Source organism: Hyla sarda, chromosome 3, assembly GCF_029499605.1.
Source record: "Hyla sarda isolate aHylSar1 chromosome 3, aHylSar1.hap1, whole genome shotgun sequence".
In the NCBI taxonomy this organism is placed as follows: domain Eukaryota; kingdom Metazoa; phylum Chordata; class Amphibia; order Anura; family Hylidae; genus Hyla; species Hyla sarda.
In genome coordinates, this window is record NC_079191.1 from 54,623,354 (window position 1) to 54,648,825 (window position 25,472).

General features: G+C 40.6%; 1 protein-coding gene across 3 annotated transcripts in view; it reads right to left on the reverse strand.

Moving 5' to 3' along the window:
• NBAS (NBAS subunit of NRZ tethering complex) overlaps positions 1-25,472 on the reverse strand; it is a 701,350-nt gene that overhangs the window by 60,060 nt on the left and 615,818 nt on the right. For all 3 annotated transcript variants that reach the window (XM_056564221.1, XM_056564220.1, XM_056564222.1), the window contains one exon: positions 7,784-7,912. In XM_056564221.1, the coding sequence (XP_056420196.1) occupies positions 7,784-7,912 (129 nt within the window). The remainder of the gene's footprint in view (positions 1-7,783; positions 7,913-25,472) is intronic.

Below are 25,472 nucleotides of genomic sequence, written 5' to 3' on the forward strand. Positions count from 1 at the left end.
AAATAGGTGCTGTTTTACTGTAACTGTGCATATCATGATAAAAATCATGCTAATTTTTACTGCGCTTCTGTTTACATTCACCGCATACATTTTATACTTAAAGGATAAAGGCATATGCAATAAATGGATGCTATAAACGAATACCTCTTTATGCCATACAGCAGAATCCTATTCCCAATTACTAACATTATTAACAAAAACAGATTTATACATTTTTTGCTGGACAAAACAGCAGAGACTATTACAATATTCAAGAAAAAACCCAAAACAAAAGAAAACATAAAAAAGAAACCAATTAAATATAAATGCAAAAGCTGTGTGTACCCGACCTAAACTAGAGACTCATAGGTTAAAAATAATTGTGATTTCATGTTTAGGCCATATAGCCTATCCCCAGAGTCATGATGTATAAAGGTTCTATGTGCCACTAATGTCTATGAACACTAAACATGCACAAATCACTACTAAAATATCTGCAATCCAGATGACAGAAAAACTCAATGGTGACAAACTCAGGTGCCGTGTGTAAATAGGTACATAACACCCCCATCCACACACGCCAAATATCCAATTTGAATGCCCTTTAACCCAAGAACTTTCATAATTTTGATGCAAATGTAAAAGATGCAGATAGAAAAGTATAAACAATATCTAAGGCTGATTGCAAAGAGCCAGATACAAATCTAAGAGAGATTGTGATGCAGGTGTCTTCAATCGCAGCCCAAATGTTTACTGAATGACTGTGATTATTACTGTAAATGAGAGCTAACGAGTCAGAGATAGCGAACACGTAACGTCAGGACATTCAGGGAGTGAAGACCGTGAAGAGACTGAGAACATAAGCTAGCTACATCTAGGAAAACATCTATATTGGCAGCTAGGAAAATAATAAAATACCTATACTGGGAGTCAAAAAAAAAAACAGCACCATATGTTCAAAAATGGGGGCACCAACCTTAGTGTTTTCACAGGCCGTTATTTACTATTGGTGTTATGTATAAATTGTTGTGAAAAAAATTATTGGCAAACGCATTTCACTGTATTTATTAACATTGTGAATCTAACATGCACCAAAATTTTCAGAGCGTTGTCACTTTCACCTATTTATTCTACATGTGGGCGTGGCTTTCTACTTTTTCACAATAAGAGTCACTTATTAAGTTTTCACTACTAACCCCAATGTACACCCAGTTGGGGGAGAGGTGAATGATCAGCCAAAGGGCCACAAGCACCCCTATAGAAAGAACTCCCCTGGTCAAAGAAAGAAAGGGACTAGTGATGCTGTTTTATGGGAAGAACCTCTATAATGCATTCTCTGTCTCTATCTAATGGATATATTGGTAGTTGCAGTGTACCGACGAGCGTGATACTAGTGTATTTGTGCTTTTTTTAAACACAATGGACATGTGCTTATCATCACATGTCCATTGTCCATAAGCATCATCAGGGCTTAAGAGAATATGAAAAATAAAATGGCAGCTTAGGGTTTAAAAAACCTACTCTTCTAGGTTTACAAACGGTGTCATAAAGGTCAAAATTGCATGACTCTCTGATGCACCACTTGTATTGTTGGTTTTTATGGAATAAAGGTACCATGCTCATTTACTGCATTGATCCTGCCCTGGCTTTCTCTTTCTTTTCAAGTTTCTACTTTGGGTGGTGCCAAGCACCATCCGTGTCGCAGGGAAGACTACACCAGGGTGAGCTGATGACCTCTATCTGCAAAGGTCAAAATTGGATACAGCCAAAATTGGATACAGCCAATACCCTACTATCCCTCATTGAAGCTAACCCGGAAGAAATCCAGGAGTATTAAGTTGTCCACACCGTTTTTGGTGTCTTTTTTCCTTATATTCTTTTGCTAACAAAGAGATGTTAAACAAATTTATAAATATATTTTACATTACATTTACTTTTCACTTGTCACCAAATAGTGGTAAATGAAATGAGGGCCATAAAGTAATAATTCATATCGGGGCCATGTATCTTTCCTCCCTGATATAAATTACCACCTTATGAATACCATTCGGTGAGTGAAGAATTCCCTGCTGCCAAGACTAAAATATTTATCTGACTTTTATGAATTCACTGCCATGTACACTGTAATTTATAGATATTCATCAAATGATGTTCTGCACTAGAATAAGCTCTACATCAGGGGTCCCCAAACTACGGCCCGCGGGCCATATGCGGCGCGCCGAGGACATTTATCCTGCCCGCCGCTGCCTGGGACATCCCTGTGTCCCGAAAGATGTTTTCGGGACACAGGGATGCGCTCTCGGAGGCCCCGCGTTTACTTTAAAAACGCAGAGGCCGCCGGGAAGGTGGCGCACGCAGGGACGTCACTGACCCCATGCGTGTGCCCATAGCAACGGAGCGCAGAGGAGCGGAGCAGCAATGAGGACGTGCACTGGCCAGCTAGGTAAGTGTTACCAGCGGCACGTCAGCTTCGGTGTTCAGACCACCGCTCCTTCGGTCCCGGATCTTACTGCTATGTCCGGACCGGAGGAGCAGTGGTCGGAGCACTGAAGCGGGGCAGAACACAGGCATACAGCCTCCAGCCATACACTGTATGGCTGGAGGCTGTATGTCTGTGGGGGAACATACTGCACCTAATGTGGGGGAACTATACTGAACCTAATGTGGGGGAACATGCTGCACCTAATGTGGGGGAACATTATACTGCACCTAATGTGGGGAGCTATACTGCAACTAATGTGGGTGATCTATACTGCACCTAATGTGGGGGAACATGCTGCACCTAATGTGGGGAGCTATACTGCACCTAATTTGGGGAATCTATACTGCACCTAATTTGGAGGATCTATACTGCACCTAATTTGGAGGATCTATACTGCACCTAATGTGGGGGAACATGCTGCACCTAATGTGGGGAGCTATACTGCACCTAATTTGGGGATCTATACTGCACCTAATGTGGGGGAACATGCTGCACCTAATGTGAGGAGCTATACTGCACCTAATGGGGGGGAACATGCTGCACCTAATGGGGGGGGACATTATACTACAACTAATTTGGGGGATCTATACTGCACCTAATGTGGGGGAACATGCTGCACCTAATGTGGGGAGCTATACTGCATCTAATTTGGGGGATCTATACTGCATCTAATTTGGGGGATCTATACTGCACCTAATTTGGGGGATCTATACTGCATCTAATTTGGGGGATCTATACTGCACCTAATGTGGGGGCACATGCTGCACCTAATATGGGGAGCTATACTGCACCTAATTTGGGGGATCTATACTGCACCTAATTTGGGGGAACATGCTGCACCTAATGTGGGGAGCTATACTGCACCTAATGTGGGGGAACTATACTGCACCTAATGTGGGGGAACATTATACTGCACCTAATGTGGGGGAACATTATACTGCACCTAACGTGGGGGAACATTATACTGCACCTAACGTGGGGGAACATTATACTGCACCTAACGTCGGGGAACATTATACTGCACCTAACGTCGGGGAACATTATACTGCACCTAACGTGGGGGAACATTATACTGCACCTAATGTGGGGGAACATTATACTGCACCTAATGTGGGGGAACATTATACTGCACCTAATGTGGGGGAACATTATACTGCACCTAATGTGGGGGAACATTATACTGCACCTAATGTGGGGGAACATTATACTGCACCTAATGTGGGGGAACATTATACTGCACCTAATGTGGGGGGACATTATACTGCACCTAATGTGGGGGAACATTATACTGCACCTAATGTGGGGGAACTGTACTGCACCTAATGTGGTGGAACTGTACTGCACCTAATGTGGTGGAACTGTACTGCACCTAATGTGGGGGAACTGTACTGCACCTAATGTGGGGGAACTGCACCTAATGTGGGGGAACTGCACCTAATGTGGGGGAACTGCACCTAATGTGGGGGAACAGCACCTAATGTGGGGGAACAGCACCTAATGTGGGGGAACTGCACAGCACCTAATGTGGGGGAACTGCACAGCACCTAATGTGGGGGAACTGCACAGCACCTAATGTGGGGGAACTGCACAGCACCTAATGTGGGGGAACTGCACTGCACCTAATGTGGGGGAACTGTACTGCACCTAATGTGGGGGAACTGTACTGCACCTAATGTGGGGGAACTGTACTGCACCTAATGTGGGGGAATTGTACTGCACCTAATGTGGGGGAATTGTACTGCACCTAATGTGGGGGAATTGTACTGCACCTAATGTGGGGGAATTGTACTGCACCTAATGTGGGGGAACTGTACTGCCAACCCTAATGTGTGGGAACTACAACCTAATGTGGGGGATCTATACTGCCAACCTAATGTGGGGGGAACTGTGCTGCGTACTTAAAGTGGTAGTCCACTAATAAGATATATAAGTGTGCATAGGAATTTGTTCATGTTTTGTTATCTATAGACCGGCCCTCCAACGGTCTGAGGGACCGTGAACTGGCCCCCCGTTTAAGAAGTTTGAGGACCCCTGCTCTACATGTTGGATACACTGTATTTATTGTATAACTGATATCACTTCTTGCATTATTAGTCTAGACCTTTATAGGCTATGACTATATGACTGGTGCTATACAAATCACATTCTGTTATTCTCCTCTTAGCAACTCAGCAAACTCAGCAAGGGAGCTGAAACATCACACTGGCATCTTAAGGAATAAACAACAACACATTTTTCTTCTTCTTTGGAGTGCTTTGTTTGCTTCGCTCTACAGAATAGCTAACAAGAGCCCCAGGGCCTTGACCTTCTGGCAACCACAGCTTTAGGACTTTATATGAAATGCTTATTTAGTCTGATTTCTATAAACCCATACTCTATGGACAAAAGTCTTGGGCCTCAACCTCGTAATCATTCAATTGATGTGTTTTATTTAGTCCCATTGCAACAGGTGAATAAAATACAGCCCCTACCAATGCAATTGCCTTTATAGACATTTGTGACAGAATGGGCCATTCTACAGAGATCACGCGTAGTCAGAATTCCCACGTGGTCCTGTAATAGGAGCCACCACTACAAGGCAGTTCATTACATTTCCTCCTTCCTAGATCTCCCACCATCAGAGGTGGGTGGTATAATTGAGAAGTGGAAGTGTTTAGGAACCATAACAACTTAGCTACACAGTGGAGACCATGAAAAGTTACAGTGGGGTCTCCAAATGCTGAGGCAAATAGTACATAAAAGCCACCAACATTCTGCAAACCTCATCTGGCAATGAAATCAGCACAAAAACTGTTCCCTGCTGGTATCTTCATGACATGGGTTTCCATGGCCAAACAGCAACATACAGTCATGGCCGTAAATGTTGGCACCCCGGAAATTTTTTAAGAAAATGAAGTATTTCTCACAGAAAAGGATTGCAGTAACACACGTTTTGCTATACACATGTTTATTCCCTTTGTGTGTATTGGAACTAAAAAAAAAAGGGAGGAAAAAAAAAAGCAAATTGGACATAATGTCACACCAAACTCCAAAAATGGTCTGGACAAGATTATTGGCAACCTTTCAAAATTGTAGAAAAATAAAATTGTTTCAAGCATGTGATGCTCCTTTAAACTCACCTGGGGCAAGTAACAGGTGTAGGCAATATAAAAATCACACCTGAAAGCAGATAAAAAGGAGAGAAGTTCACTTATTATTTGCATTGTGTGTGCCACACTAAGCATGGACAACAGAAAGAGGAAAACTGTCTGAGGACTCGAGAACCAAAAATGTGGAAAAATGTGGAAAAAATCTCAAGGTTACAAGTCCATCTCCAGAGATCTAGATTTGTCTTTGTCCACAGTGCACAACATTATCAAGAAGTTTGCAACCCATGGCATTGTAGTTAATCTCCCTGGGCGTGGATGGAAGAGAAAAATTGATGAAAGGTGTCAAAGCAGGATAGTCCGGATGGTGGATAAGCAGCTCCAAACAAGTTCCAAAGATATTCAATCTGTCCTGCAGGCTCAGGGAGCATCAACATTTAAATGAAATGAAAAGCTATGGCAGGAGACCCAGGACGACCCCACTGCTAACAGAGACATAAAAAAGCAAGAATACATTTTGCCAAAATGAACTTGATTAAGCCAAAATCCTTCTGGGAAAACGTCTTGTGGACATGAGACCAAGATAGAGCTTTTTGGTAAAGCACATCATTTTACTGTTTACCAAAAACAGAATGAGGCCTACAAAGAAAAGAACACAGTAACTACAGTGAAATATGATGGAGGTTCAAATCATGTTTTGGGGGTTGTTTTGCTGCCTCTGGCACTGGGTGCCTTGAATGTGTGCAAGGCATCAGGAAATATGAGGATTACCAACGGATTTTGGATCGCACTGTACAGCCCAGTGTCAGAAAGCTGGGTTTGTGTCCGAGATCTTGGGTCTTCCAGCAGGACAATGACCCCAAACATACGTCAAAAAGCACCCAGAAATGGAGAGTTCTGAAAGGGCCAGCAATGAGACCAGATCTAAATCCCATTGAACACCTGTGGAGAGATCTTAAAATTGATGCTGGGAAAAGACGCCCTTCCAATAAGAAAGACCTGGAGCAGTTTGCAAAGGAAGAGTGGTCCAACATTCTGGCTGAGAGGTGTAAGAAGCTTATTGATGGTTATAGGAAGCAACTGAGTTCAGTTATGTTTTACATGTGTTACTGCAATCCTTTTCTGTGAGAAATACTATATTTTCTTGAAAAATTTCAGGGGTGCCAACATTTACGGCCATAACTGTACAAACCTCACATCACCAAGCACAATGTCAAGCATTGGATGAAGTGGTGTAAGGCCACCACCACTCGACTCTGATGAATCGTCCTTCTCTATCTGGCATCTAATGGACGAGTCTGTGTTTGGAGAATACCAGGAGAATGTTACCTGCCTGACTGCAATGTGCCAGGTGTGAAGTTTGGTGAACAAGGGATGATGTTATAAGATTACTATTTGGGGGTTCTGCCTAGACCCCTTAATTCCCCTGAATTCCATCGAAGGAAAATCTTATTGCTTCAGCATACTACGTCATTTTGGACAGTTGTATGCTTCCAACTTGATGGGTACAGTTTGGGTTGACCCTTTTCTGTCACAGAATTCCAGTTCCCCAGTGCACAAAGCAAGGTCTATAAAGACATGGTTAGGGGAGGTTGTGTGAAAGAACATGACTGGTTATGCAGAACCTTTGGGGTGAACTAGAATGGGGATTGTGAAGCCAGGCCCTCTCATCCAACATCAGTGTCTGATCTCACAAATACTCTTCTGGGGAGTCAAATGGGGTAAATGGGGGAAAATTCTCACAGACACCTCCAAAATATTGTAGAAAGTCTTCCCAGAAAAGTGGAAACTTATCACTGCAAACAGGATCAACTCCATATTATTATCATGGATTCAGAATGGGACGTCCATAAAGCTACTATAGGGGTAACGTGTAGATGTCCCAATACTTTTTTTCATAAAATGTATCTATCTATTCTAAGTAATCTATCTGATCAATTCAATATATATATCATGCATTTAATTACCTTATATATTTACCTCATATCTTTAATATCTCCTATCACATATTTCTTATATCAATCCTATCTATTTCATAGTTAGCCTGTTTCTCACATTTCTTACATCTCTACACCTTCATACTTGTAGAGTTCTCAATATGGATATAAAGATTATGAACATCACAGCTTGCAACCGATCGTTCACTAGAGCCGTAAGTGTAAGCTAATGGCGGGGTGCAGCTTGTCTCTTTTGTTTACATTGCATTAGGCTGTATACAGTGCTCAGCTTCTCATACCTTGGTAACTGCAGTTAAAAGCTCCAGCGCCTTTGAATGGAGATTGGTATCGCCGCTCTCAATAAATAACTTCAGTGATGTCAGCAGCATGTCGTGCTCCAACATCAGCGAGCAGATCGCATCTATGCACTGCAAGAAAAAGAGTGACAGTGTGTATAGTGTATACACCAGGAGAAATGTCGTACAGTCTTTATAGTTACTACATTTAGGTTTCTTTCATTTAAACACGTTACAAAGGGAAAAAAAGGAAAGCTAGATCGATAGTGTGAATAAAACACGATCAAACATGCAATTATATGAAAGAAGGGCAGCATGGCCTACATCAATACGGTGACAGTGGTTACAAACAGGGCACAAAGAGGATCTTCACCCAGGATGTTAATATGGTCAGCAGTGTTAAAATATGATACCATAAGTAAAAAAAAAATACTTATAAAAAAGTTAGAGCATCTCAGCCCCCTTCCTTTCAATGGAGCTTAGTTGCAACACCAGACACAAGCCATGATTAGGTATGTAAGCAAACAGCCATTTTTTTACTTCTACAATACCTTGAACACCCAAGACTAGTCTGTGCAAATGCCAAGAGATGGACAAAAGGTCATCTCATCCAGAGCGAGGATCATGGAATGGATACAAGGGTTATCATGAACCACCTATATGTTCATTCATTGAAGCAAAGCATTCACCTCAACCCATCTCAACAATTACAAGTACAGATCAGGGCTTGGATGGCAAAAATCTATCTCAAATCTGGTACTTGCAAGCACTTAAAAAAAAAAAAAAAAGGCCTGTTGACTTTAAAGTGTTTTAACCCCTTGACTGCTGGAGAGAAGTGTTGGGCAGACATTAATAGACGCCATGACTAAGACTTAGCGTTAAGTCGAAACGCGTCGGTGCGTTTGGTGTTGTTCTCCCTTTCATTGGTTTTATTGTTTGCTCATGCACTGGATTTTAATATGAAGAAATAAACTTGAATGTTTTATCCAGCCTTGGGAGCCGGAACTTCCTTTTCTCCTTCCTGATTGCTTCACCTGAGGACTTGGCCTCAGAGACCATCCGAAGCTCCCGCTGGTGCAGGTGTATTGTGCTACTTTCCATATACCTTGGAGACGACTGGGTGAGCTGATATCCATCTTTTTTCTCTACTATTAATAGATGGTTGCATGACTTGTCTGGGACATGGACTGTGTTAGGGATTGAGTTTAGGCTAACCCGTGTATTTGGGGAGGGACTTTGCTGTGCTGTACAGGTTTATACATGTACCCTAAATGGTTAGAACTGATTTACACTAGTGTCATGGCTTTTTGTTATGATAGAAGTCATGATTCTTTTACAAATTATTATCACCTAACCAAAACGATTAAAAAAGAAAAGTTGTGGACTCCATTGACCATCCAGTCCTTCATCATTATAGTGACCTTTTATAAGGAGTGTTCCAGTCTGAATTTTTGATGAACTATCCTATGGACAGGTCATCAATATCAGATTGGGGGGGGGGGGTTTCTAACACCTGACATCTTGCTAAGCAGCTGCTTGCCAGAGCTAAGTGCCATAATAAACAGGGAACAGAGCCAAAAAGTAGTTGGCTCTGTACACTGTGTAGTGGCAGTGCTGGATTATTGCAGCTCAGCTCCCATTTATTTCTATAAGAGTTAAAGGGGTACTCCGGTGGAAATTATTTTTTTTTTATCAATTGGTGCCACAAAGTTAAACAGATTTGTAAATTACTTCTATAAAAAAAATCTTAATTCTTACAGTACTTATCAGCTGCTGTATGGTTCATAGGAAGTCCTTTTCTTTTTAAATGTATGTTCCGTCTGACCACAATGCTCTCTGCTGACACCTCTGTCCATGTCAGAAACTGTCCAGAGTAGGAGCAAATCCTCAGAACAAACCTATCCAGCTCTGGACAGTTCCTGACACAGACAGAGGTGTCAGTAGAGAGGAGTGTGGTCAGACTGGTATGAACTACACAACTTCCTCTGGAGCATACTGCAGCTGATAAGTACTTTATGGCACCAGTGTCAGGAACTGTCCAGAGTAGGAGAGATTTGCTTCTATTCTGGACAGTTCCTGATATGGACAGAGGTGTCAGCAGAGAGCACTGTGGTCAGACAAATAAAAATACAATAAAAACTTACTCTGCAGGATACAGCAACTGGAAAAGTACTGGAAGGTTTTTTAAGATTTAATATTTTTTTAATAGAAGTAATTTACAAATCTGTTTAACTTGCTGGTACTAGTTGATTAAGAAAAAATTGTTTTCCACCAGAGTACCCCTTTAAGCTGCAGTATCCCAGCTTCACCACTATACAATATATTGAGCTGTCTGCTTTGGCTCTGTTTTCTCTACAGTATATGTGTCTGTTGTGTCTCCAGCAAACATCTGATCATTGGGATGCCAGGTGTCAATCCCCCAAATATCTGATATTGACGATAGATTATTCATACATTTAGACTGGAAAACTCCTTAAAATGGGTTAGGTTTGAGCAAAAAGTCAACATATCCACCAGATACACTATCAACCCACGGCCATTGATATTGTAAATCATTTCTGAAAAATGTTCTAAACAATTGAACACTTAATTTTAGTAGCCCAGATGCAACTGCAGTATTACATCACATAGTTTGGTAGCGTGGGTACTGGATGATGATTCAAGGGGTTGTACACTTTGGGCAATACTATTTTGGTAGAAAAAAATGGTAGTGTCTCACTGTCGGAACACTCAGCGATTAGCTTTAACCTGTGAGTAAACCTAACAGAAAGTGTTTAAAGCCCCTTAAGCTTCTACACATGAGAAATGAAGCATTATGTTGCGTCTATGCAATGCATAGTCATGCTTCGACCTCCAGGGTGAGACCCTCTTTGTAGGCCTTCTCATCTATTAACTGACATGGCCCTAGAAGAGTTTTTAAAAAGTGGACACTGTGCAATCGGCTGATCACTTCACGTCCCGTTCTTGGCATCTATGACAAACAACTGCCAGGGAAAGCCGCAAGCCAGCCAAGCTTTTTTCCTACAGCTCCCACTACAGGGGAAATGTAGTGTTACATAGCAGTACCCATTAGAATGGGGATTCTTATATTCCAAGAGAGCTTGAGTAGTACAGAAAAACTACGAGAAGGGGGTCTCGAAGAGAAGATTGACCTCTGTAAAGTCCATATGTGCTAATAGGACATATAGACTGGCATTGTCCTAGGAGACAACCCCTTTAAGTTTATGTCTCCATCAAGTTATGATGCTCTTTGGTCAATGGCTTGCACCAAGGTAGAATTTAAGTACCCGCTGAATGTAACAGTAATCCAGATTACACTAAATTGTAACAGGGAAATAATTAATTTGTCTTACAGTGACTCAATATTTTAGACTGAAACAATTGCTAGCATATGTGATAGACAGAAGGAAAAAAAAAAGAAAAATGGAAATTTTAATCCTGAGACACTTCAGCACTCATTTGCCGGTTTAAAACTCTGAAAATAGTTCCACATTGAAGGACCTAATTAATTCCATTTGCTTGTTCTGCATGCGCAGCCTGCATTTAAATAGGTTATTAATGAAGGGCACTTCCAGGGCCAGGCAGATCCGATGATAAATACGAAACCCTTTGAACAGAGTTACCTCGCTCGAAAAAGTTTCAGGTGTGAATTTAAATTATTGAACACCATATAGACAGGAAACCGTGATGGAATAATAGGCGGCAGGAGCAGCGCAGAAGACACTGAGGAAACCTGTTCTTAGTTCAAAGTTAGGGCAGGTCATTATATCACCATGTATTAGAATATCCACTGGATTACAGAGACAAATTACTTTCAGGTACAAAAAAATTCTATTTAAACTGACTAGTATTAAAGGTACAAGAAAAAAAACAATACCTGGATCTACAAAACTCAAAAGGATAAAGAAGATCATATTGTGGTAGGAGAGGAATTGATAATGTGTGACCATATGGTCATCCCCATTTGGTGCCGTTCGGACAGTGTTAGTTCTCACTGCTTTCTGTTCTCCTCTTGATACAGAGAAAATGCCTGCTTGGCTGATCACTGATTGAGGTGGTCACCATTGTAGTCAAATCACTGGCTGAGCAGGCACTTACTATGTGCAAAGATGGAGAATAGGAAGTTCTGAGTGGGACTGACACTATTAGAACAACACTGGTGGAAGAATGGCAACAAGTGATTAACCGAGTTTGCAGGCGACGGTCAATAATTTTTTTTTAACCCATCAACAACCCGATCAGCCAACAAATAAGTGCTTGAACAATGGACTAACAGGGAAGGGTAAGCAAATCTTCTCTTTCATGTTCACTGTGCAGACAGGAAGTTAAAAAATCCTGCTGGAAGTGTCCATTTAAGGTTTGTGGCAATCAATCGGTAGTGGATTTCTCAAGAAATGAAATCTATACCAAGGAATATGATCCACAACTTAACAATTTCTTGCTTAATATTAATGTCTATGATCCTTTCCATTCAGAAAGAAAATCTCGATTTGGTTCCTTCAATAGAAAAATGAAGTTGTTGGTAATTTACCCATCCTTGCAAGTACACATTTTAGGCATGATGAACCCCTTTACTCAATAGCCTGTTTTGACCTTAATGAGGCAAATTTTCAAAATCTGACATGCGTCCACTTATTTGGTAATAACTTTGAAATGTTTTTACTTCTGAAAGCAATTCTGAGATCGTTTTTTCGTGAAATATTGTACTTTACATTAGTGGTAAATTTTGATCGATATATTTAGCGGTTTTTGTAAAAAAAAATTCAAAATTCTGCGAGAAAAATGAAAAATTAGCATTTTTCTAGACGCATGATAAATAGTCATACAGCACCAAATTAATGATTAATTCACTTCTACAATATGTATACTTTATGTTTCCATCATTTGATAAACATTCTTTTACTTTTTTAGAATGTTAGAAGGTTTATAAATTAGCAGCAATTTTCCAGATTTTCAAGAAAATTTCTAAATCTGATTTTTCAGGGACCAGTTCAGTTCTGAAGTGGAATTGAAGGGCCTGTATGTAAGATAAATAAATCACCCCATTTTATAAATGTTGCCCCTTAAAGTAGTCAGAATGACATTAAAGAAGTTTATTAACCCTTTAGGGGTTTCACAGAAATGAAAGCAAAGTGGAGGCTGAATTAAAAAATGAAATTTTTTTTGCAGATTTTTTATTTTAATCAATTTTTTTTCTGTAACGCAGTAGGTGTTGACAAAGAAATAAAACTCAAGATTTATTCCTTGAATTCTGACATATTTAGAAATATCCCATATGTGGCCTTTATGCGTTAAGTGTCTCACACACAGGCCTCAGACATGAAGGCATGTTGTGTGGATTTTAAGGGCCTCCTTTTAGTTTAGGATATTTTGTTGCCATCATATAAAGTCGCAGAGTCCTTGGGGTGAAAAATAATTTTTGGGAGAAAAGTTGACGTATTCATTGGTACCATGTGACACAGATCGTTTTTTATTAAATTTTTTATGAGGTGGTATACATAAAAAAATCTATTGTGCGGTTGTTTTTTTATAAAAAAAAAATTTAGGTCGTTCGTCATGCGGTATAAGTGGCATGTTAACTTTACTCTGCAGGTTCATACGGTTATGGCGATACCAAATTTCTATACTTTTTAAATATTTTAGTTCATTTATAGCATAAAAACTATTTTTGTAAAAAAAAAATCACGTTTGTAAGTCGCCGTATTCTGTGAGCCATAACTTTCTTATTTTTTCACTGACTCAATTGTGTGAGGACTTTTTTTTTGTGGGACACGCTGACATTTTTGGGGGGGACTATTTTTGGGTGTGTTTTGGGGTATATTTTACACATATATATATATATATATATATATATATATATATATATATAATTTATTATGTTTTCACGTTTTTTTTATTTTTCAAATTTCTTTATTTAATAATTTTTTCACATTCAATTTTTTTTTTGTTTTTACCAATATACCAGTCCCTACCTTAGGTAAAGACTGAACTGTTGCCATGACAACAGAGGCTACTGTCAGTCCTCCAGTTGTCATGGCGACCATCTGCGGTCTGCTTTCACTTTACAGAGCGCCGATCGGTGACAGAGGGAGCTCCCTCCCTCTGTTACCCTAATAGATGCTGCGGTCCCAGCGACCGCAGCGTCTACATGGTTAACTCAGGATCGGAGTGCTGCGGGTGGCCTCCCCTGACTGGGCCCCCCTCACTACCGATCGCTTCACTGTGTGAAGCGACGGAGGAGAGGGGGAAGGAGGAGACCCCTGCCAAATCCCTGCCATCGGTCCGTCTGTACTGACTGCTGCGATTGCCGGCCGGGGACCGCTGCGATTGGTCCCTGGCCGGCTTCAAAGAGGCCCGGCTGTGCAGCACAGCCGAGCTCTAGAAACTGTCACAGCGCCCGGCGGGGCTGTGACAGTTTATTTCCATCAGGTACATGTATCTGATGTTGCGGGAAGTCATCCCTAATCACCACATACATGTACCGGATGTTGCGGGAAGTCATCCCTAATCATTACATACTTGCAACTGATGTTGCACGAAGTCATCCCTAATCACCACATACATGCACCTGATGTTGCGGGAAGTCACCACTAATCATCAGGTGCATGTACCTGATTTTGCATAAAGGGGTTAAAGATCTTCTTCTGGAATGAAGAGGTCTAAGAAACTAACAACTAGAATTTGTTAATCTTTTAGCTGATTCTAAGAAACTTGTCTGAGAATTCAGGGGATGTTCAGATGGGTGTAAATTTTATTTTAATAGTGGAAGTGATTATCAGGTAATTGGCAAAATTATATAGTCAGGGGGTGTAAATGTTTCACACTGAGGGGCTTGTCTACCTATTACATACCACCTTACTGTTTAATCCTGTCTGTCTTTTCCATTATTAAAAATAAGTTCACGCCCTGACTGATTCACTAAATTGTTAAACAAATTATAAACTTTCATATCTCATGAACAGAATCAAGAAACTGTAAAAAAAAAAAGTATGTGACCAGGGAATTCTAAGCTATGTAATAACCATCTAATGAAGACTATTTAAAAAGTGTATACATTTTTTATTTAGTGATCAAATCCACAAATAAAAAACTGTGGAAGAGTTTCCAAATCATTTTGTAAAAATGAAGGGCCATGAATGATGTCTGTCCTTTATACGTCTTCCATTTGTTTTTTTTTAGGTATGTCATGAATCATTATTAATAGTAAAGGTAATCCATTCATAACTAGGCTATAGGAGCAGTAGGCTTTCAGGATATTTACTAGGAGAATGGAGAAAAAGCTTGTGTTGTTAAGCAAAACTGTATAGAAAAGATTGTGTTGCATTTTCTAGTATTGTATTTCAAATTCTTTTCTGTAAGATTTATTTCCATAATGATTTCATACAGAGGCGCACACAGGTTTCTTTTCACATATGAATCCGTGAGTAACCAAATAGTAGTACACCTGAATGAGAATTGTAGAGTTATTCTCAATAACTCTATATAGATAGTCATCTATATAGAAAATTATGGTTATTCTCTATAGATGCTGAATTCCATGTTCCTCTGTGCACGCTTTATGTTCACATTTTGCTACATACATGAGGCCTCTTGTTCTTCTCACTTCCATGACGGCCATATTCATACTGGGGTCAAACATCTCTGTGGCACATCAGCAACATGGCACATAGAAAATATCCATTCTACAATCAGAAAACCCAGGGTGGTCACAAGTGGCACTTGAAGCTTGTTGGTAAAGTGCCATCCAAGCTTAATAGGGTGCTACCTATCCATTCATACACTTGTGGAGATTATTTGATAAGGTATTCAAAAGACTCCTTAATAATGACAATTGGAAACTGCTTCTTACTGTAGAAACTATTTGAATTAAATACCTCCCGAGGCTACTTTCACACTACCATCATGATCCTGCCTGTTCTTGATCCATTATTCATCAATAACAGATCATGAATTAACAGATTAAATAACTGATCACAACGCATCATAACAGATGGCCAATGTCCTTTACTTTAATGGACATTCTGTTAAAATAACGGACATTGGCCATCCGTTATGATCCGTTATTGTCTGCTAATTTTAACCCCTTTTGACTTCCTGGTTGAGGGGCTTTACTGAGCATGCTCAGTAGCAATAACGTATCATGACGGAATATACAAATAAAGGGTACCAATGGATGGCCATTTGTGGTCATCCATCATCCATAGACTTCAATGTAAAAATTTTACCGTCCATTATTCGACCGTTATTTTTGACTGGAGAAAAATGTGTGCATGCACCGTTTTTTATCCCTTCAAAATAATGTATGTAATTCATAACGGGCTACAACTGGTGACAATGGAGTTGGAAGCAGAAGAGCAAGATGAGCCCTTTCCTGTAGCTCCAAAAGTCCCTTTAAGTGCAAAACAGAACTATAGATAGACTTTTTATAACAGTTGCAAGAATGATATTACCAAATGAGATGTGAAGAGGAAAATGAAATACTGCAGCTATTTAATTATAGAGGAGGCTACAAAAATAGAAATTCAGAGAGATAGCAAATGTGGTGCGCTTTGTTAAAAAAGCACAGGGAGAAAAGAACCGCTGGGCCAGAGCCAAACAAATATATTGCTTTCATTCCGGTGACATCTGAGCTCCACGAAATAAACCTACCAATCCCATACAAAAACATCTCTCATCCTGTGGAGGTTTTAAGAAGGCTGCATGTCGGAGCCAGACAAAGGGAGTTGAGATGGAAGTCCCTTTCATAGTAAGGTTCATTAAAATTCTCACAAGCTATAATTGTCTCCTCTATATTATGGCATTCGGAGCCGTAGAAGGTTGGCACTTCCATCAATGCACTTGGCAATCAACCCATCACAATGAATTTTTTTCCTTCTTAAATGGAAAAATATTACTTTTCCCAGCCTTTGGCAAATTAATTTGCTTTAAAGAATAATTCCAGACACCCTTGCAGAAATCTATTTCTCCTATTGTACTACTATCTACACCTAGAAGTGTAATCGCTTAAACCCATTACAAGAATGATGGGCTCTTTCACTAGGGTGTGTGGTAGAACAATCCTTACAATACATGATTTGAAGTGATAGAGATGTTCTAAGATGTGAAAAATCCATCTAACTATGGATAAAGGGAAAACTAAGATCATAGAAGAGGGGTAAAGCGGAGCTCCAGGGAACCAGTGATTTGCAAAAAACAACAACATCTACTATGTTATTTATAATATCGGTGTCTAGTTACACATTTTGGGCCCCTTAGAAACCAGGGCTCAGGTGCACTTGTTAGCGCCATACCCCCTATAGCTATATGTTTAAAGGGGTTATCTGCCTTCTTTAACCCATTAAGGACCAAGCCCATTTTGAACTTAAAGGGGTTATCCAGGAAAAAAAAAATTTTTATATGTCAACTGGCTCCAGAAAGTTAAACAGATTTGTAAATTACTTCTATTAAAAAATCTTAATCCTTTCAGTACTTATGAGCTTCTGAAGTTTAGGTTGTTCTTTTCTGTCTAAGTAATCTCTGATGACACGTGTCTCGGGAACCGCCCAGTTTAGAAGAGGTTTGCTATGGGAAATTGCTTCTAAACTGGGCGTTTCCCGAGACAGGTGTCATCAGAGATTACTTAGACAGAAAAGAACAACCTTAACTTCAGAAGCTCATAAGTACTGAAAGGATTAGGATTTTTTAATAGAAGTAATTTACAAATCTGTGTAACTTTCTGGAACCAGTTGATATATATAAACAAGTTTTTTTCCTGGATAACCCCTTTAAGGACCAGGCCAATTTTATTTTTGTGTTTTCGTTTTTTCTTCCTCACCTTCTAAAATCTATAACTCTTAAATTTACATCTATAGACCCATATAAGGGCTTGTTTTTTGTGTGACCAATTGTACTTTGTAATGAAACCCCTCATTTTACCATAAAATATACGGCGAACCCAAAAAATTATTTTAGGGAGGAAATTTTAATGAAAACCACAATTTTTCAAATGTACACTTTACGGTAAAAATGACATGGTTTATTCTGAGGGTCAATACGATTAAAATGATACACATGATTACGGTACATACTTTTCTATTATTGTACTGCTTAAAAAAAATGTTAAACTTTTTGTACATTATCAGAATGTTGAAAATTGCCCTATTTTGACCACCTATAACTTTTTTCATTTTTCCGTATATGGGGTGGTATGAGGGCTCATTTTTTGATCCATGATCTGTACTTTTTATTGATACCACATTTGCGTATATAAAACTTTTAAATCACTTTTTATTGTTTTTTTTTTTAATAAAATGTGACAAAAAAGCAGCAATTTTGGACTTTTTTTTTTTTTTACGCCGTTCACCGTACGGGATCATTAACATTATATTTTCATAGTTCGGATATTTACACACGCGCCGATACAAAATATGTTTATTCATTTTACGCTTTTTGGGGGGGGGGGGTAAAATGGGAGAAAAGGACAATTTCCATTTTTATTGGGGAGGGGAATTTTCACATTTCTTTTACTTTTTATTTTTACATTTTGAAACTTCTTTTTTTTTTTTTCACTTTTTATGTCCCCATAGGGGACTATCTATAGAAATCACTTGATTGCTAATACTGTTCAGTGCTTTGCATAGGGCATACCACTGATCAGTATTATCAGCAATCTTCTGCTCTGGTCTGCTCGATCTCAGACCAGAGCAATAGACGCCAGGAGGCAGCAGGAGGCAGGTGAGGGGACCTCCGGCCGCCATTTTAGATGATTGCGGGTGATCCGATCATCTATTTAAACATGCACATCCATAGATCACAGCATCTGAGGGGTTAATTGTGGACATCAGCGCGATTGCTGATAGCAGCCAGGACCTGCAGTGCATGTACAGGACATAAATGTAAACATCCTGGCAAGCGAAGTACCTCCGCACCAGGACATACATTTACGCCAGTGGTCGTTAAGGGGTTAAAATGTATTAATTCTGCCAAAATCATTGGCAAGCACGCTAAAGGATTTATTTTAGGGACCGGATGATAGTTTGTATCATGTGAACCTTAGAAATATAGGAGATGAGTGGAGTAGCGATGATACCTTTATTGGCTGAGAAGATATAGATTGCAAGCTTTCAAGACCTCTTAGGTCCCTTCATCAGGCATGTTACCCGCCTGATGAAGGGACCTAAGCGTTAAACCAAGGAATGAAGTCTAAAGGATTGTGAGTTTGTCCCCCTTAACCCCTGTAATGAAGTAAATGGAGTCTGGTATAGTGGAAAACACCTGCTAGACAGCAGTAACATTGGGGATCTCAGAATCGCCACATTGGTCAGAAATGTTGGTAGTGGTTAGGAAATTAAAAGCAAAAATGATGTTCTGAAATGTCACTGAGAAATATTAACAATGGTAATGTCCATAAGTTCAGCCCACTAAGAAATTAATTTCCTCAGAAAATCTCTGACAAAACCTAGACAAAAGGTCACTCGATTATTTTATAAATAGAATTTTGTGTCAGATGTTTCCAATAAAGGAAACCTCAGTGCTTGTCTATTGAGCACCACAGCCATAATGTTATGGAAATCAGTGGTGGTCGTTGACTCCATTGTTGTGATTTATCTAATACATGGCTGCCTGGGTGTTTCTGAAGGTACAGGGCCAGGTTGATGGATTAAGTGAACTGAATGCAGGACCAGAAGAGGAAGCCATGTAGGGTTTACTTCTCTGCAATAGCCTGGCAAATAAATGGCAGTAATTTGTTGGCACCTTCCTATGGGCACATTGTCCACTAAAACCCCTGACCAAGCTATAGGCTCATTTACTGAATATGTATTAACAGATTATTTTAACACTAATGCTATGCCAGGGTACCAGTCCGTCTCCCAGCCATTGAAGGGTTTCACCGCCATTCCGCCATTGATCTTGAGCGACTGGAAGGTTCAAGTACAGTGCAGGAATTATCTGTTTTACACCTGACCCCTGAATATGTTAGATGTGAGAGTCCCCCAGCTGCTGCCATCACATATTTTACACTTGTATCTCTATAGAGTTAGGGAGCACTAGATGAATTGTACACTGCAATATTGCCTTGCTCAGTACTACACAACACTCTACTTTATTTCAAATTATTTTTGCCAGATCTTTGCTGGATTTTCTGAACCCAAACAGGTAGTTCCCCTGAAGACGTTTGCATATGTAACTTGATTATTATGAGGACAGAAACACATAGGGATTGCGTGCTAAATAGTAAACATTTCTAATATTTACTAGATATAACTTACTAAACTCATTAAGTGACATTGCCCACTGCAATATACTGTCTGTTCTGATGCCTTCCTCCAACACAGAAATGTGTGTGTTCAGCAGATCTTTTATGAGTTTGTCCCAGCAAGCTAGCCTTCACTTCCATGTGGATTAATGAACCTTGGGCCCTTATGGCCCCCTACAATCCTATTCTGTTCTTAAAGTGTGCCTGTAAAATGTGTATATTTTTGGGTGTAAAAAAAAAAATCCAGTCTTGTCCCTGCAGCTATGTCTCTGTGCAGAAACAAAACAAAGGCAGTGTGGGTGGGACAAGCAGGGCTTTAGGGACATAGGACAAGCAGGGCTCTGTGCTATAAAGGACATGCATGGCTCTGGCTATAAAGGACAAGCAGGGCTCTGTGCAATAAAGGACAAGCAAGGCTCTGTGCAATAAAGGACAAGCAGGGCTCTGTGCTATAAAGGACAAGCAGGGCTCTGTGCTATAAAGGACAAGCAGGGCTCTGTGCTATAAAGGACAAGCAGGGCTCTGTGCTATAAAGGACAAGCAGGGCTCTGTGCTATAAAGGACAAGCAGGGCTCTGTGCTATAAAGGACAAGCAGGGCTCTGTGCTATAAAGGACAAGCAGGGCTCTGTGCTATAAAGGACAAGCAGGGCTCTGTGCTATAAAGGACAAGCAGGGCTCTGGCTATAAAGGACAAGCAGGGCTCTGTGCTATAAAGGAAAACCAGGGCTCTGTGCTATATAGGAAAACCAGGGCTCTGTGCTATAAAGGAAAACCAGGGCTCTGTGCTATAAAGGACAAGCAGGGCTCTGTGCAATAAAGGACAAGCAGGGCTCTGTGCAATAAAGGACAAGCAGGGCTCTGTGCAATAAAGGACAAGCAGGGCTCTGTGCAATAAAGGACAAGCAGGGCTCTGTGCAATAAAGGACAAGCAGGGCTCTGTGCAATAAAGGACAAGCAGGGCTCTGTGCAATAAAGGACAAGCAGGGCTCTGTGCAATAAAGGACAAGCAGGGCTCTGTGCAATAAAGGACAAGCAGGGCTCTGTGTAATAAAGGACAAGCAGGGCTCTGTGCAATAAAGGAGAAGCAGGACTCTGTGCTATAAAGGACAAGCAGGGCTCTGTGCTATAAAGGACAAGAAGGGCTCAGTGCTATAAAGGACAAGAAGGGCTCTGTGCAATAAAGGATAAGCAGGACTCTGTGCTATAAAGGACAAGCAGGGCTCTGGCTATAAAGGACAAGCAGGGCTCTGTGCTATAAAGGAAAACCAGGGCTCTGTGCTATAAAGGAAAACCAGGGCTCTGTGCTATAAAGGACGAGCAGGGCTCTGTTCAATAAAAGGACAAGCAGGGCTATGTGCAATAAAGGACAAGCAGGGCTCTGTGCAATAAAGGACAAGCAGGGCTCTGTGCAATAAAGGACAAGCAGGGCTCTGTGCAATAAAGGACAAGCAGGGATCTGTGCTATAAAGGACAAGCAGGGCTCTGGCTATAAAGGACAAGCAGGGCTCTGTGCAATAAAGGACAAGCAGGGCTCTGTGCAATAAAGGACAAGCAGGGCTCTGGCAATTATTATTTCTTTTTTTATTTTATTTATATAGCGCCTACAGATTCTGCAGCGCTTACAATTATGGGGTACAAACAAAGACAAGTATCAGACATAATATTACACAATAACTAATAAAGGTTATAAAGGACAGGCAGGGCTCTGTTCTATAAAAGACAAGAAGGGCTCTGTGCAATAAAGGACAAGCAGGGCTATGTGCAATAAAGGACAAGCAGGGCTCTGTGCAATAAAGGACAAGCAGGGCTCTGTGCAATAAAGGACAAGCAGGGCTCTGGCAATTATTATTTATTTTTTTATTTTATTTATATAGCGCCTACAGATTCTGCAGCGCTTACAATTATGGGGTACAAACAAAGACAAGTATCAGACATAATATTACACAATAACTAATAAAGGTTATAAAGGACAAGGAGGGCTCTGTGCAATAAAGGACAAGCAGGGCTCTGTGCTATAAAGGACAAGCAGGGCTCTAGCTATAAAGGACAAGCAGGGCTCTGAGCAATAAAGAACAAGCAGGGCTCTGTGCAATAAAGAACAAGCAGGGCTCTGTGCAATAAAGAACAAACAGGGCTCTGTGCAATAAAGGACAAGCAGGGCTATGTGCAATAAAAGACAAACATGGCTCTGTGCTATAAAGGACAAGCAGGGCTGTGTGCTATAAAGGAAAACCAGGGCTCTGTGCAATAAAGGACAAGGAGGGCTCTGTGCAATAAAGGACAAGCAGGGCTCTGTGCAATAAAGGACAAGCAGGGCTCTGTGCAATAAAGGACAAGCAGGGCTCTGGCTATAAAGGACAAGCAGGGCTCTGTGCTATAAAGGCCAAGCAGGGCTCTGTGCTATAAAGGCCAAGCAGGGCTCTGTGCTATAAAGGACAAGCAGGGCTCTGGCTATAAAGGACAAGCAGGGCTCTGGCTATAAAGGACATGCAGAACTATGTGCTATAAAGGACGAGCAGGGCTCTGTGCTATAAAGGACAAGCAGGGCTCTGTGCACTGAGGCTCTATGCCACCACCACCCCCCCCACCCCCCCGGCTCACACAACAGGATGACTAACAAGCCAGGAGTCTGCACAGAGCCCTGCTTGTCCGCCCCCACACTTTCTGTATTTTTGTCTCTGCAAAGAGACACACGGGCAATAGCTACAGAGACAGCATTTTTCTACACAAAAAATACACACATTTTTTAACCATTACAAATATACATACAATGTTATTATCTACATTAAATAAAAAGCTTTTGCAAAGGGCAGGAACACAGTAACTACTACTTACTATTGGTTATATAAAATAAATCAGCTCTGTTGTTTCAGGGTTATTATGGGGATAGAGCAGATCTAAAGTTTCATCAATAAATCCACCTCATAATCTGTAATAACCTTATGTCAGTTGAGGTTATTAATGTGGCTGAAGAATAGGATCAATATCCTGGAATTTTGACAACCATTAGGGTACAAGGATAAAAAGAACTGATTTTGGCATAATCTCAGTAGACATATATATATTTTTCTTTCTTCCAAAATGTTTAACACACAAAATTGCTCTCATCAAATTTTTTTTATTTTTTTATAGAAATTGTGTAGGCACTAGGAATGTTATACATCATTACCTGAACACTGCATTGTATGACCTGTTCTCACTCCTTGTTTTTTATGAGTATCATTTGGGACATGGTCACTGGCAGCCATAATAACGCCCTGATAGAACCTTCTGTACTCTGGTTTTTTTCCAGATAAAACTTGTTCTCTGTAGGCACAACATTTCCGCTGCTGATAACACATTTGGATAGGAGGTTAACAGATTACATCCTTGATTTATAGGAAAAACCCCAAATGTGACGGGAGCTGCTGCCAGCCTCGAGTAACCTGCACTTTTCTCTATAGGAAAGCAGCTAGGATGACTTGGCATGTCCCCTCACAACACCGCACTATTTGCATGGCCAAAAGGACGAGAAAAGCCGTAAGCCATATTTTATAATCAAATTGCCTTGCAAGGCTAAATGAAGCCAGTCATTACACCGAGAGAGGAAACTTTATTCACAACACTATAAAGTGACGTTACATTTATTCTGGGTAAATGGTGAAAACTACATGGCGCCATGTCAAATTATAACATGCCCATTTTATTTTTCTCCTCAAAGGAGATAAAAGTAAACATGTCGCCTCCAGGGATGTCAGTCAGTGGCTTAATTCCTCCCTTCGCCTCATCTGCCGCTCTCTAAGCACTCTAAGGAATAGCTGTTAGCCAAATGACAAACACTGAGGGTGTATGGCCACAGTCGGTGGTCTCTGGCAATCGATCAACGTAACTCATTTCTAATCCCACTCACTCTACAGTGAATGCATCTATCTACAGGGAAAGATTATTAAGCCTTGTATTCCGGCGTTATTGTGACAAAATGAAAACTGTCAGATACCGGTAATAAACTGGCCATTAATAATAATAATAAACAGCCAATAATAATGGCTGGTGGTCGCTAGGACAGGGGAACCTATGACTCTTGCCTCAGATCCCCATTCAAGTAAGATCCTCTTTCAACTGTACTAAGTCTAAAGGATGTAGAAAGGAGCCACTGGCTCCTCACTCTTTCACTCTTATAGGCAACACTGTGCATTATGCCTGCCGCCTACAGGGGGACAGGAGTTGATTGATTGTGACCACTGCCTTAATCATATCTCACCTGAAACAAAATGTTGGTGTCACAAGGGGGGGGGGGGATTAATGGGGATGGTGATCCTACATGCTTACTTGGGGAACCCTATCTAATGGGGGGGGGTGCTACTTTCCTACATGGGTGACCCTTCATACTGGGGAGATGTGCCTATCTAATGGAGGAACAACCTACGTATGTCTAAACCCAATATATATGGGCTGTTTCTGGTATCCCACCCGCCTCCCATCCCACCTTCCACAGGATGGGGTGGGACCATTGTTCACAAAATAGATGTGGGTCCCAGAGGTGGGACCTACATCTACATAACATTTATTGCATATCCAATGAAATGCTGGGGGCAGGAATACCCAATTACAACCAGTTTTAGTAAAATTTCCCCTATGAATATAGTGGTTACTATGGTCAGGTATCAGTGATAACATATTTCTTTATGAGAACATTATTTGTGTTGTACACCCCAGAGCTTATGGTCTGCGATGAGCTTACAGTGTTCCCATTGATCCTCAGTACCTCATGTACAAACATAAGGTGCCTTCATATAAAATTGTATTACGGAGATAATCTCCCTTAGAAAATACAATCATTTAAGGATATTTTTTCTAAAGTGTTCTCTATGAACGTGTTAAAAGTTTATGGATATAAAATGGAGGCATCCACAGTCGGGGTCCACAGACAGCTGTGGATACAATATTATGGCTTAACAGTACAGAGTTCTATCATAGCAGTTTACTAGTGGCCATAAAAATGCATACCATCTATAACCCGCCGCATTGTCGGAACTACCATTCCAATTCCCCTTTACTGATGGCTTCTATTATACTCCGCCAGGCTGCAATTAAACAAATCATTCTGGTTAAAATAGTGCAAGCGAATCATGAAATTCTTCTGGTCATGGTCCGATTGGCTGGTCGGAAATTGAATCGGATGGGGGAGGGGGACAAAAAGATTAATTTACAAAGAAAAAGCGCAACTAAAACAAAACCTAAGAGGAGAGGTGAGAAGACGAGGTCTTCATTGTAAGCACTGCTGCAGACAAGGTTATTATGGCTGAAAAGAACAGAAATGAGATTTGCTGTATAGAGAGATTTTATTTCCTGCCCGTTGTACATGGGATGAAGTCATGCTTTGTTTAGCCAGTTAAGCAGTGTCAAAGTGCGCGCCTGTCAGCACCCACCGTCTAAGTGACAGATATCAATGCAATAACTAAGAGGCAATGGCTAGG